At 39.0% G+C, this 13,865-nt stretch overlaps 1 protein-coding gene across 4 annotated transcripts in view; it reads left to right on the top strand.

Moving 5' to 3' along the window:
- The window catches only part of si:dkey-237h12.3 (teneurin-3), a 133,513-nt gene extending 124,417 nt beyond the window's left edge, over positions 1–9,096 (top strand). For all 4 annotated transcript variants that reach the window (XM_012919787.3, XM_012919785.3, XM_076889441.1 and 1 more), the window contains 6 exons: positions 916–1,091; positions 1,501–1,736; positions 2,414–2,710; positions 4,361–5,972; positions 6,702–6,832; positions 7,412–9,096. In XM_012919787.3, coding sequence (XP_012775241.3) covers positions 916–1,091; positions 1,501–1,736; positions 2,414–2,710; positions 4,361–5,972; positions 6,702–6,832; positions 7,412–8,164 — 3,205 coding nt within the window. In that variant the 3' untranslated portion in view covers positions 8,165–9,096. The remainder of the gene's footprint in view (positions 1–915; positions 1,092–1,500; positions 1,737–2,413; positions 2,711–4,360; positions 5,973–6,701; positions 6,833–7,411) is intronic.
- The last annotated feature ends 4,769 nt before the right edge of the window (positions 9,097–13,865 follow it).

The raw sequence follows: 13,865 nt of genomic DNA, 5'->3' as shown, positions 1-13,865 counted from the left end.
TTGTGGAAACCTTTCTGTGATTGCTATATTGAGTTGGGTTGCTTTTAATTAAGCTTTCAGAATATGGAAACAGCCCATAATTATGATTACACACAGTTGTGCAGTACATCATGAGGTAAAAGACAAGTATGTTTGCCACATATGTTCTTGAATGTGTGTAATGCTGTGCATGGTCTCTCTCGTCTCACAGCTTAGTACAACTTTACACTATAATTGGGAACCACAGTTACCTGCGAACTGCTTTAGGGTGCACATTTAATTGAAATCTAATTATAAAATTTGCCTCAGATAGCAAAATAGCCTAGTTTGACTTCAGTATCTCATTGCAAATTAAGTGTTTTATTCTTTTACTGAACCGTGTTTAATGATGTTGTAGGTGACAGTAGTGATGGTGACATTAGTGTGTTGGGTTAACAGGCACACTTTAAAAGCAAAATGACCTGCACTGTATTTCATTATTTATTATTCCATAATGACCGGGCTTTGTTTTGGTAGAATGGGCTACCAGAGATTGATTTTCTTTCTCCCTTGTCTAATTTGCTGTCATGTCACATTATGCCATGAATGATATCCTCACTACAACTAAAAAAGCAGAATTCAGTTAAGATTATAATGGCACATCAATCATCCAAATAATTGAATTCATTACAAGTCTCTGTAATTTTTTTTATATGAACGTGATAGCTGATGAGATGTGTCACTCTCCCATATTAAATATTTGGATTTTGCCTAGGGTTTATACAGACATGCCTCCACTTATGCTCAGGAAATTGAACATGTGACATTTTAATTACAAGAAAGTCGATGGTTTTACTCAACGAGTATAAAAGAGCTGATAATTGAATGCACTGTGGCACTATGAGAGCCCTCATACATATCAATGCTTTGTCATTCGATGTTCTTTTTGTCAACCAGCTATGACAGTGAAGGACGCCTAATGAATGTGACGTTTCCCACTGGAATGGTGAATAACTTGTACACGGACCTATACAGCGCTTTGACGGTGGATATTGAAAGCTCCATGACAGAGGAGGAAATCAGCATCACAACAAATACCTCAATTGTCCGTGCCTTCTACACTTTGGCTCAGGGTAAGGCCTCGAATCGCATCATCCCAGCTCAGTTGGCTATTTTGTAAGTTGTTATTTGTCATTGTTCCAGGGGTCGGCGGGGCCATGTTGAGTAAGCTGAAGTCGTGTATCATTACGAAAGCCTGACAGACGACAGTGTAAATGATTACTCTCTCAGTGTGTGGGTTTGGGTGTCAGGGAGATGTATCAACCTTGTAACTAAGTGGTTTCTGCGCTCCGCCTGAGCCAGATGGCCCAGTTATTTTAGCACGTCATCCATGATCGTTCTTCATTTTAAAATGTACTAATTTGAAATGCTAAGAACTTGTAGCATCTTCACAGACAACCATTGATCAACCCAGAAGACTGTTAGCATCAGTTCCAGTGTGTAACTGCCTCAAAAGTTTCACTTTTTGTCTACTATCAACAGACCAGTGTAGAAGTAGCTACCAAGTGGGGTATGACAATTCGCTCAGGATTACCTATGCCAACGGGATGGACACCCACTACCAGACAGAGCCCCACATCCTGGCAGGCGCTGCCAACCCGACTGTAGCCAGACGCAACATGAGCTTGCCAGGGGAGAGTGGGCAAAACTTGGTAGAGTGGCGCTTCCGCAAAGAACAAGCCAGAGGGAAAGTTATCGTGTTTGGACGCAAGCTGAGGGTATGTTAAGGTTTTTCTTTAACTTTTTTTCCCCTTGTAGCACATTTAGATAATCCAACCAACTTACTTATGCAAAATCCAGATCAAACTGTCCAAATTCATATTGGTGGCTGTCTCTGTCCTTATTATAACCTTGGAAAATATTTCTGCACTCTTTTCCTTCAATAGAGATTTATCAGTCACAACATTTACCCTGATGTAGAGGGTTATCAATATTCTAGTACTGTACATGACTCCTCCTTTTCTTACTCCTGCTTCCTAGAATCTGACACGGGTCTTATGATTTAAGGCACTTCATGAACTTAACTTGGGTGGTTACTTTGGCTCACGGTAATTTTTTGTCTCCACTGAATTTAGGAGGTTGTGATTTAAGTGTACCTGAACGATCGCCAAAGTGTCTCTCAGTTTAATGAGCCTCGTGAAGGAGGTGTTAATCTCTGTGACAACTGTAGTAAAAAAAAAAATCTATGAATACAGTTTAAAGAGCCATCCTGACAAAGACCAGTGATATCAAATCAAAGTATTTGTTCTTAAATTTGTAATGTTGTATAATCAGTCCTCATTTGTTATTTTCAAGCATCAAAACTATATTATCACTAGTTTTAGGAGAAGTTTTATTTATTTTGAATTTTTTGGTCTAACCCAATTTTAACTTGATTTTTTTTTCACCCCCACAGGTGAACGGACGGAACATTCTTTCCGTTGATTATGATCGCACCCTAAGGACAGAGAAAATTTATGATGACCACAGGAAGTTCCTCTTAAAGATTATTTATGACACCGCAGGACATCCAGTTCTCTGGGTACCCAGCAGTAAGCTGCTGCCAGTTAATGTCAGTCGCACAAGCAGTGGGCAGATCAGTGCCCTGCAGAGAGGTCCTACCACTGAGAGGCTTGAGTATGATAGCCAAGGCCGCCTGATTTCCAGGGTGTTTGCTGATGGGAAGATATGGAGCTACACCTACCTAGAGCAGGTAAGAAAATAACATGACTAGAAGAAGCAATATGTAAGATGCATTGTACAGCAGGGTCATCTGCATATATCACTACAGGGCGAGTCAAGCCCCTAACATAACATTATTTTACAAGAAAAATCAGCTACAATTTGCCAAGTACCAGAGCTTATTATAGAGGGACTAGGCAATGACTTTGTCGTTTATAAGCTTTAGAATTAAAAATGTCCAGTTGGTTTCCCTGCACAGGACAATCTGGCATGTCCATCTGTAACTACCATCCTATAACTCAACCCAGTCATCAAAATTCTGGGAGCAAAAAGACATGAAATGACTTAGTGATACTGCATTCTGGATACAGTCAATATGCAATAAAACAGTATACTCTTTAAATTGCTGTCTGTCTTACCGAGGTTCCACCAGTGAAAAAAATGCTGGGAGGCAATATTTATGTTTAATATTGTCCACAGTCTCTACAGTAGCAGTAACAAAATATGTACACTATTCCAAGGCCAGTGCTCAATTTTGCAATGTTAAAGAAGTTATCTAGAAATCACTGGATTCATCAATTGGGCAAATACCTTTAAGGAATTCAGCTTAATAGAATTTGTGTGATCTTGCTAAATAACAGACAGCAATTACATACCTCTAATAGCTGAAACCTTCTAAAACTCTACACCTCACCATCTGACTCCGTCTCCACTTGCTAAAATTACAGCTGGGTTACCAAAAACAAGTTGAATTCTTGTAAGAGTGTATTTATCACATATTAATTGGCAACATCTAAATAATGCATACACTGCGTTCTAATGGTTTATTAATATGTTCGGTTAAAGCAAACCTGAACACTCAGGTTGCTGTGGTGTTTAAATTCTAAGAATGTGCTTCATTGATCAATACCAATACATTATGAGCAAACTCCATCTTAAAGAGTGTAATTTTGCATATGTATATTATGAAAAATTTACTGCAAGAATTTAAAATCTAACCTTTCAAGTGGTGCATGTCAAACAGGAAAGAGCAACTCGGTGCTATATCGTTCTCTCCCTTTTTTCCACATAAATATTCTTTAGTTGTTTTGCAGTGTTTTTAAAATTGCAGAGGGACGCTCTGCTACAAACATATGCAGAGATTTTTCTTAGCAGTCGCAGGCTGCATCCTTATGTTGCGTGACCTGGAGCGGCCATGTCAACACTCTGACACAAGTAACACAGGAGGCTCAGGGAGCACAGGAAACCTCAGTGTAGCAACGGATGACTGGGCTTGACAATTTAACAGAAAAAAAGTGGTAAATGCTTGGAAGGCAGGCCAAACTCCTAACTGCATCTACTGTAAATTAGCTAAAATAAGACTTCCTGGCTAAGATGAGTTAAAAATAAATATTACTTCTATTTGCACAGTGAGTCATTAGCATGGAACTAGTTAAGGAGTCGATTTTTATTCATTTATGTATTTTACACTGTAAACATAAAGATTGTCACAGAGGTCTATGTAGTATTTTTATTACCTTTTTCAATAATTAGACAATAGGCAGTACAACTAAAAACAGTAATACTACTCAGTCTATATTTCATATATCTTACTACACCCTGCTTGCACTCAGGATGTCTTGCATTTCAGAAATATTATCCAACTTAAGGAAATATTCCCTATTTTCTCTTTTCCTTTTAGTCCATGGTTCTCCTGCTTCACAGCCAGCGACAGTATATATTCGATTTTGACTCTCTCGACCGTCTATCTGCTGTCACCATGCCAAGTGTGGCCCGCTACACCATGCAGACCATTCGTTCAGTGGGTTACTACAGGAACCTTTATCACCCGCCAGAGAGCAATGCCTCAGTAGCGGTGGACTACAGTGAAGATGGCCTCCTGCTGAGAATAGGTCACTTTGGCACAGGCCGGAGAGTCCTGTACAGGTACCGCAGGCAGAATAAACTGTCAGAGATCCTGTATGACAGCACAAGGGTCAGCTTCACCTATGATGAAACAGCAGGTGTGCTGAAGACTGTCAACCTGCAAAATGAAGGTTTCATCTGCTCTATTCGCTACCGGCAAGTGGGTCCCCTGGTCGACCGGCAGATTTTCCGCTTCAGTGAGGATGGCATGGTCAATGCACGCTTTGATTATACTTATGACAGCAGCCTGCGTGTCACCAGTGTACAAGGCGTCATAAACGAAACGCCACTTCCCATCGACTTATACCAGTTTGATGACATCTCAGGAAAGGTTGAGCAGTTTGGAAAGTTTGGGGTGATCTACTATGATATAAATCAGATCATATCCACTGCAGTCATGACATATACCAAACACTTTGATGCACATGGACGCATCAAGGAAATCCAGTATGAGATATTTCGGTCACTCATGTACTGGATTACTTTCCAATATGACGATGTGGGCAGAGTCACCAAGCGAGAGATCAAGATTGGTCCTTTTGCTAATACCACCAAGTACAGCTATGAGTATGATGTGGATGGCCAGCTCCAGACTGTATTCTTAAACGACAAAGTGATGTGGCGCTATACTTATGACCTTAATGGAAATCTGCACCTGCTGAATGCAGGAAACAGTGCCAGACTTTTACCTCTGCGTTACGACCTGCGAGACCGCATCACCCGGCTCGGGGACATCCAGTATAGAATGGATGAAGATGGTTTTCTTCGTCAGAGGGGAGCAGAAATCTTTGAGTACAACTCTAAAGGCCTTTTGGTACGGGTTTATAGCAAGAGCAGCAGCTGGACAATTCAGTATCGTTATGATGGACTTGGCCGAAGAGTATCCACAAAGAGCAGCCTGGGCCAGCACCTGCAGTACTTTTATGCAGATCTGAGCTATCCGGCTCGAATAACACACGTATACAACCACTCAAGTTCAGAGATCACCTCACTCTACTATGACCTACAAGGCCACGTGTTTGCTATGGAGATCAGCAGTGGAGAGGAGTTCTATATTGCTTGTGATAACACCGGCACACCTCTGGCTGTCTTCACAAGCAACGGCCTCCTGGTCAAACAGCTTCTATACACAGCATATGGTGAGGTCTACTTGGACTCTAACCCAGATTTCCAGCTTGTGCTCGGCTTTCACGGGGGCCTTTATGATCCTCTGACTAAACTGTTGCACTTTGGGGAGAAGGATTATGATATAATGTCTGGAAGGTGGACCATTCCAGATGTTTCTGCTTGGAAAAAAATTGGCAAAGAGCCAGTCCCTTTTAATCTGTACATGTTCAGAAATAACAACCCCATCAGCAAAGTCCATGAAGTTAAAGAATACGTTGCAGGTAAGATGTGCACCTGAAGCTGCTCGTGCTATTGCAACAATTGCTATTATTTTCATGATTGATTTTTCTGCCAAGCATTTTTTTCTGTTTATCAAGAAGCAGCAAGAAAAAGCAAATACTTGGCAGCTTTTCCTGAAAACATTGAATTGCCAGTTAATTTTAAATCTAATCCATAATCTGCTAAACAGCTGTGATGATTGTCATTGATCTGATGATCCAATTTAGCTTTATTAACATCTGAATATTGCATGTATATTCATATAAGCTATTAATTTATTCAATATGCAGTTTTCAAAAGCATCAAATTAGCGTTAAACATGTACTAAAGTGAGTACTCAAGAAATTCGCTCTCGCTAAAGATCAGTCTGAGATGGAATCACAGCAGCCATGACACCAATATGCTATCTCACCATATTAATTGTGGAAAATATCACATTTCTTAACCAGATTCAATTCAATTCGATTTTCAATTCAATTTTATTTATACAGTGCCAAATCACAACAGTTGCCTCAAGGCGCAGCTGATGATAAGTCTCACAGGGAGTTACAAATATCCTCTAGAATATTTTCCCCCAGGACCACATTTTGGCATCATGAAACACACACGCACTGTCACTGTGTCAGCACATTTAAACTATACCAGCCATACTCTTGCAGCTAGTTCATTTTCAAATCTTTAACTATAGTTAGAACTTTAGATTTTAACCTCAATTCATTTCCTTTTTTCAGATGTTAACACCTGGCTAGTAACTTTTGGTTTCCATCTTCACAACACCATTCCTGGTTTTCCAGTCCCAAAGTTTGACTTGAGCATGCCATCGTATGAACTGAGGAAGAGTCAGCTGTGGGATGATCTGCCGGTGGGTAAAATTAATGTCTCTCAGACAAAACTGAACCCAAAATAAACTGAAGAGCGACTGAGACAAAACCTTTGCTTCTACAGATGACCAGATTACAAAAAAGGTGTTAGTTTTTTTCCCCTCCCATTGTTTTCCTTTTACCTCTGTATTTTGAAGCTGCCATTTCCTAATTGGACTGCATTGCTTTTCATAGAAGATCTGTTTTAATTGGGCCATATTTGCATAATAATAAACAGAAAATAAGGAAAAGTTTTCTTTGTGCTGTCTGAGTTTAGTTACGAGCTGAACATATTTTAAAGCTGTCTAATTTTCTAAATAATATTCTGGTGTCGCTACTGTTAAAACTACTTTTTGATGCTTGGCTCCTTTGGTCTAAGGCCTTAACACAAAAAAGTGTTGCAGTAAAATTGTCATGGGGGATTTATCTACTTTTGGCTTGAGAACACAGCTTGAAAACACCATTATCTTGGATGGGGATGAAAAACTCTCTGAAGCAGAGCAGTAGCTGGTTCTAAATGGCCTGGAGAGTCAGGTTCTGCCATGTTCAGGCATTAACGTTTCACTGCACTTTTCCTACAGTCTATCTCTGGGGTCCAGCAGGAAGTAACCAGACAAGCACACTCTCTCTTGTCATTCGAGCGGCTGCCAGAGGTCCATCTCAATAGAGGTCGGAGAGGTGAAAAGTCTTGGCTGTGGTTCTCAGCTGCAATGTCTCCCATCGGAAGGGCTGTTATGTTTGCCATCTACAAGGGCAGTGTCCACACTCACACACTCAACGTGGCCAGTGAGGACTGTATCAAGGTTGCATCAATCCTCAACAATGCTTTCTATCTAGAAGACCTCCACTTTACCATAGAAGGGCGAGACACCCACTACTTTGTCAAGCCAGGCCTTCCAGATGCTGACCTTGCTGCGTTACACCTCACTAGTGGACACAAGACTCTTGAGAATGGTGTCAATGTGACTGTTTCCCAGTCCACCACAGTCATGGACAGTCGAACTCGGCGATTTGCTGATGTGGAGATTCGTGCTGGAGCTCTGGCTTTTCATATCCGCTACGGATCCACAGTGGATGAGGAGAAAGCGCGAGTTATCGAGCTTGCACGTCAGCGTGCCCTGGCAGGCGCATGGGCCAAAGAGCAGCAGCGAGTGAGGGACGGTGAGGAAGGGGTTCGCCCCTGGACAGAAGGGGAGAAGAGGCAGCTTCTGAGTAGTGGCAAAGTTTTGGGATATGATGGGTACTATGTGCTTTCCATCGAGCAGTACCCAGAACTAGCAGACAGCACTAATAACATCCACTTTCTCCGGCAAAGTGAAATTGGGAAGAGGTAACAATACCAGGTGTACTTTCTGCCAAAGAGACTTTGTTTTGGTGGAGACTCTCCAGTCGACAGAAATGAAAAGCAACTTTAATTAATAGTTGCTGGTGAGTGCCCTGAGTGTTATTGTGTTTTTGTATAAAAATAGAAAAAAAAAGGAACAAAGAAAAAAGAAAAACAAAAGAGGAGAGAAACAGAAGTAGTTAAAAACAATGCTGTGCATTGTGACCTGGACACTACAGAGTAAATGTTCAACTACGCTACGCCTTAACATGGCAGTTACAGGTCAGTTCCTCTGTAGCACAAGCCTTCTGGACTCTGAAACAGAGGAATAGTGGTGTCTTTAAGGAATCAGTGAGCTAATTTAGGTGTTTGGGTTTTTTGGTTTTTTTGTTGTTTTCATCAAGGAAAGTTGGGTCAACAAATTATTGTAAGAGCAGAGGAAATGTTTACATTATGCATATCTGCACTTCTCTAGAAGTACCAGGCTCGTGGGTGCAGTCCCAGAGCAAGCAGTGTCCTTGAGTATTTGTTTTGTTCTGTTTTGAAATCAGAGACTTCTGATTATAGAAATATTCTCACCAAACAACCACTATGTATACCAGATTTAGCACTGTAAACATCAAAATGTCTTATTCTTGTTGAGATAATTTTAAACAGAAAAAAAAGAAACGTGTTTAAATGCGGTACCTGATATTCATTGTGAGAAAAAAAAACAACAAAAAGAAAAAAAAAACAACAACAAAAGGACAGCAAAGGTATGAAGAACTTTGCCCGGTGGGACAAAGCACAGCTTTGTCTTGGATAGCACAGGGACACCACGTTTTGTAAATTATGCAAGAGTTTTATGGCATTTTTTTAAGAAACTGAATAAATGTCTGTACTAGTCATCTTAACAGTAATTTATGTTGTGTTTATACATAAATAAAGTCCAGCTGATTTTTATTTTCGTTCTTTTAGTTTTATGTGAGACATTGATTCACAGAAAAAATTATATATATATATCTATATATATAGATATATAGATATATATTTATTTAATTATTTATTTATTTTTGTCATTCTTTCAAATATCGCTAATTTGGGGCTTCTTCACAATGCTCTGTTTAAGTAAGTAACAGAAACCTGTGCATGTGGTGACAAGTATTTAGAAGTGGTGATGTATCTATAACTTGCAGTCAACTATTACTTCCACTAAATTTAATGTTTATTGGGCATAATGCCTTTTGACTTGGCTTTCCTGTCCAATGAATAATTCATCAACACAAATATTTCATGAACCCATCTCACATAAACAACAACAGTGGATACAAATATAGATCACATCCATGTTCTCGGTAGGTATCATTTTTTTGAATGTTAAATGCACTAATTAAAATGATATTGGGGTTCTTTCGGGTGTGTTGTTTTTTAGATTTCTGAAGTGAGACTTTTTTGATATTAAGGGTGTTCATTAGCAGTGTTAGGGCCAAGCTTTATCAAGGCGAGTTTGTTATTGACTTTTTTTGTCCGACAGTGTTTTAGTTCTAATTGTTAAAAATGTCAAAAAACATGTGAATCTACAAGAATCACTGTGCAGATATAGATGAAAATGAAACTGCAACACATAATCAGACTACTACTAATCGGATGCTGATTTTGATTGATCTTCAGAAGCATTCCCAAATGGCAACATATATAAAGCACTAGTATTCCAAAATAAAATAAAAGCAGTGCCAAAACCCCATCAAATTCTCAAATTAGATTAATGATTTAAAATAAATCTTCTGAGCTACAAAGCCCTAGAAGACAAATGAAGCATTACTTTGAAGTCAGCTGCTCGAAGGCATTCTGAAGTATGTAAATTGATGAAGAAATTTTAAGTTTAATTAAGCTGAAGTATAGACAGTTGACTAAAAGTCTAGTCAGTCAGCGTCATTATCACAAAGGATAAATTTGCGTGTGAACATAAAAAGCCTATTTTCTCAAAATTACATTTAGGCTGTGATCACCTTTTCCGGTGTTTTTCATCAAAGCGCAGAAGAGTTTGGATGTTGGAATGTATAAGTCTGAAAATAACCCTTTCATATGAAAGTGATTTCTTTTTCGTGGTAAACTTCAAACAGCATTTCAAACCAAATGGGAGCCGAATATTCTTTGCTCAAAAGTTGTTTTACACTGTTGTTTTTGTCCTCCTCTCAGCTTCTCTGCTTCCCCCAGTTTCTTTATATGTTGTTGGGGGTTTTGTTTCTCCATTTAAAATATTTTATGACACACAGCCCAACAAAGGTGCATCTCTTTTAATGTTTCTCAGCACAAAATCTGAAATACATGCCTTCAAAGTTTTCATCAGAATCCCTTTGGGTATATCACACCCATTCACTGCCAACTTTTAATGAAATGTTTTATTAAAGTTCCCCTGTGAGCCATCGTCTGTTGTTCTTCACGTTGAAATTATAGTGAACTTATACGAATCCCCATTTGTTTTGATATATCCATACAAAGCATTTCAAACCCCTGCTGGAAAAAAAAAAAAGCGGAATTCTAATGCAAACTTGACTATGCCAAATATGAAGTATTCAAATCTTTCATTCTCTTAAAAGCCCTCTGATGCTCCCTAGTGGTACAAAGCACATAGTTCAGAAAGTCATCCGGCTGACCTGCTTTATCGCAGCACACTTGTTATAACAGCAATTATTACTGTTCCTTCATAAGGGTCAGAAATATTGTTTCTTTGAGATCCAACTTCAAATAATTTGGTGAAATTCTAGTGATTACTAAGCCAGATGTTGGGAGGGAAAAGACTCCAGGTTAATTTAAAGAGACATCAAATGGAATAGTTAAACTAGTAATATTAAAATGAACGCCAGTACTGCTGCAGTATCACACTGTGACCACACTGCCAGAGCAACAGTGCAGCATATCACTATGCAGTGCAACTAGCTCTACTTCAAAGGCTTACATAAAAGAGATGGCAGAACTTTGCAAGAACATCAAAGAACCAAAAGCATTGTGCAATAACCACATCAGAGCAACAGAGGAAAAAAATCAAGCATGTTTCATAATTCTTTTTTTCAGATGGAGGTAGCGGTATGAGATCACACCATCAAACATGAAATGATTTCACACTCTACATGTCCCCCTCTTGGATACCTGAAGATGAAACCAAAGATCATATGACACTTCAGTTTGACGTCAACGGGCTTGATTTATTTAGGTGGTTGATTTTGACTTTCAAGTGGCTCGGGGACTTTATATCAAAATAGCTGTTACAGTACTGAAGAAATATCTACAAGTATAAATTCTGATTCAAGTCTAGAGATGTAGGGAATTGAAGCAAGCTTTGACAAAAATCTCCTCTCCTCAGATTCATATAAAATCATCTGACAAAAAGCTGAGACTAAAGACAGCTGCAGTAATTTAAAGCGAAGGTGAATTTACAGTAACAAAGCGGCGAACGTCGATGCGATGTTAAATATGTGCAATCATGTTCATCAACCGAGCTTATTAGATAATTATGAGCACATTAATAATCAACAGACGGAGACAACGCACATTTTAATTCTTAAATGTCCAGGGGGAAGTTAAATTTAAACATGTAGTCCGTGACTCATAAAAGATCTGTTTTTTCCCTTCTGCCAACAAACAAGCACACAAGCAAATGCAGTCTCATTATTGTTTTTACTCACTTTGAGCTGACAACTCGTCGAGCTTCCGTTTGATGAAAAATCAACAGGACCTGTAGAGATAAAATCAGATTGATGTGTAAAAGTATTTTTGGCAGGATTTCCAAATGCAGGAAATTTGACTAAACTTAAATAGTAGCGACTTAAAAAAGGATCAAACAGGTGCAATTTTTCTAAAGGAAAATGTTTGAACTAACAACAGAAACAGAAGGTAAAATATTAGAGTGTATAAATATTTTCTTTATGATGTTTGCCACTTAGAGGATGCCGCAGCAAAAAGAATTTTCTGGCACAACTTCACCTGCTTCCAAGGTGCATGGAAAGGATAAAAGAATTCGCGTTTCGGCTTGTGGCCTTCATCAGGGACCCTGATGAAGGCCACAAGCCGAAACGCGTTGGTCTATTATTAAAGTTGTTCATCTTCCCTCAAGTGTTGCTGGAGTTCCCACTTAGAGGATGCCTACAGCAAAAAGAACAGTTATTACTTAATCTGTTTGCTACATTTTGTAATACATTTGTTGCTACATTTAAATTATAAATGCACTGATTGTGTTTAACTGTGAGGATAAAGAGTCCAGTGATTTATATATGAAGGCCGAGCTGAAGACAAAGATGACATTGATTTATTCCAGGACTTTATACCTGTTAAAGGACAGGGAGAAGAGAGGGGGTGGATAGAGATGGTTAACTTTCATTTCACATGGCAGTGAGAACAAGAAAATGATTTATCCCTGCCTTTTTTAATTAGTAACTCAGTCTCAGTCTGACTCAGTAAGGCATGTCATAATACATGTCGTATTTGTGAGACTTGCAAATGTACCGTAATAGGTCTCGTGTCTTCACAAACATCTCATCCACTGTAGCCGTTTCTCCACCAGCATCCCATTCATCCCAACTAAATGAGAACAAGAACAAAGGATTTTTGGGGTTCTTGCTGCTCTTCTTGCTCAGCGTGAAGCCTTATAATGCTAGGCTTGTACCATGTCCCAATTCAGAAATAGCTGCTTGTTATCATTCCTCTGATCTTCTGAGAACTGTTGCGCACGCTGATGGGACTACTTGGTAAGAGTGTTGGAAAAAAAAAAAAACAGAGAGAGCTAATGATCTCAGGGACGATTTAGAGAGAGTGGACTGTGGATTCTTAGTTTCACGCGGATGAAACGGAGTTCACTGTTGTTCAAAAGCACTGTGTGTGTGTTGTGATGTGGCTCGGGTAGTGGGGAGCAACAGAACTATTTTTACACAGACCATGTGGATTGTGAGAACAACAAATATTTCCCATGTGCATGGCAGCTATTACAGTGTGACATGAATGACATTTTCAGCTTCCAACAAGCAGTGGACAAAAACACTCCGTCTCTTCAAGGTATGTATATTGCTGAACCTCATTTATAAGAAGAAATACTTAGAAAAGTACTTAAAGGAGTACTATAAGGAAACATCATGTGCACTCAGTAACTTTAAAACCACGCATTTCCAATCTCCACCAACATAAATCGAATATTAACCAAACTGCAAATGTTTACAGCTGAGTTCAATGACATACAAACGGTCATCAGGGATTTCTCGTGACTTCCACACTAATACAGAAGGTCCTGAAAAATCTAATATAAAAACACTTGCTATAACACCATAGTAAACAAATTATTTCACAACAAGAAAAAACAATCTTATGATGCAAAAAAAAATAAAATACAACGGAGACTATATATATACACTTTACATTCTCTGTCTGTGATGCAGCAATGAGATTGTGAGAGTGTTTTAAGCAGTTGGGTAAAGCAACTTCTGAACTACCTGTTTTTCTTTTTTTTGCTGGGTTCAAATAATCCAATAAAAATGAACTGTATGAACCAGTGCTAAAAGCTGGGGGGGGGGGGGGGGAACTGTAACTTTAATATTTCTAAGATAGAGAAATTGTTTTAAGGACCTTGTTGAAATGAGATTTCCATTTTTAAATTAAAGCAAAATCACTCCTATGTTTTTAATCAGTGGCTAAACCTGTTACAGCTAAAACCACCAAATACTAAAAGCAGTATTTCTCTTCCT

Source organism: Maylandia zebra, linkage group LG2 (assembly GCF_041146795.1).
Source record: "Maylandia zebra isolate NMK-2024a linkage group LG2, Mzebra_GT3a, whole genome shotgun sequence".
Lineage (NCBI taxonomy): Eukaryota > Metazoa > Chordata > Actinopteri > Cichliformes > Cichlidae > Maylandia > Maylandia zebra.
This window is presented reverse-complemented; position numbering and strand designations above follow the sequence as displayed.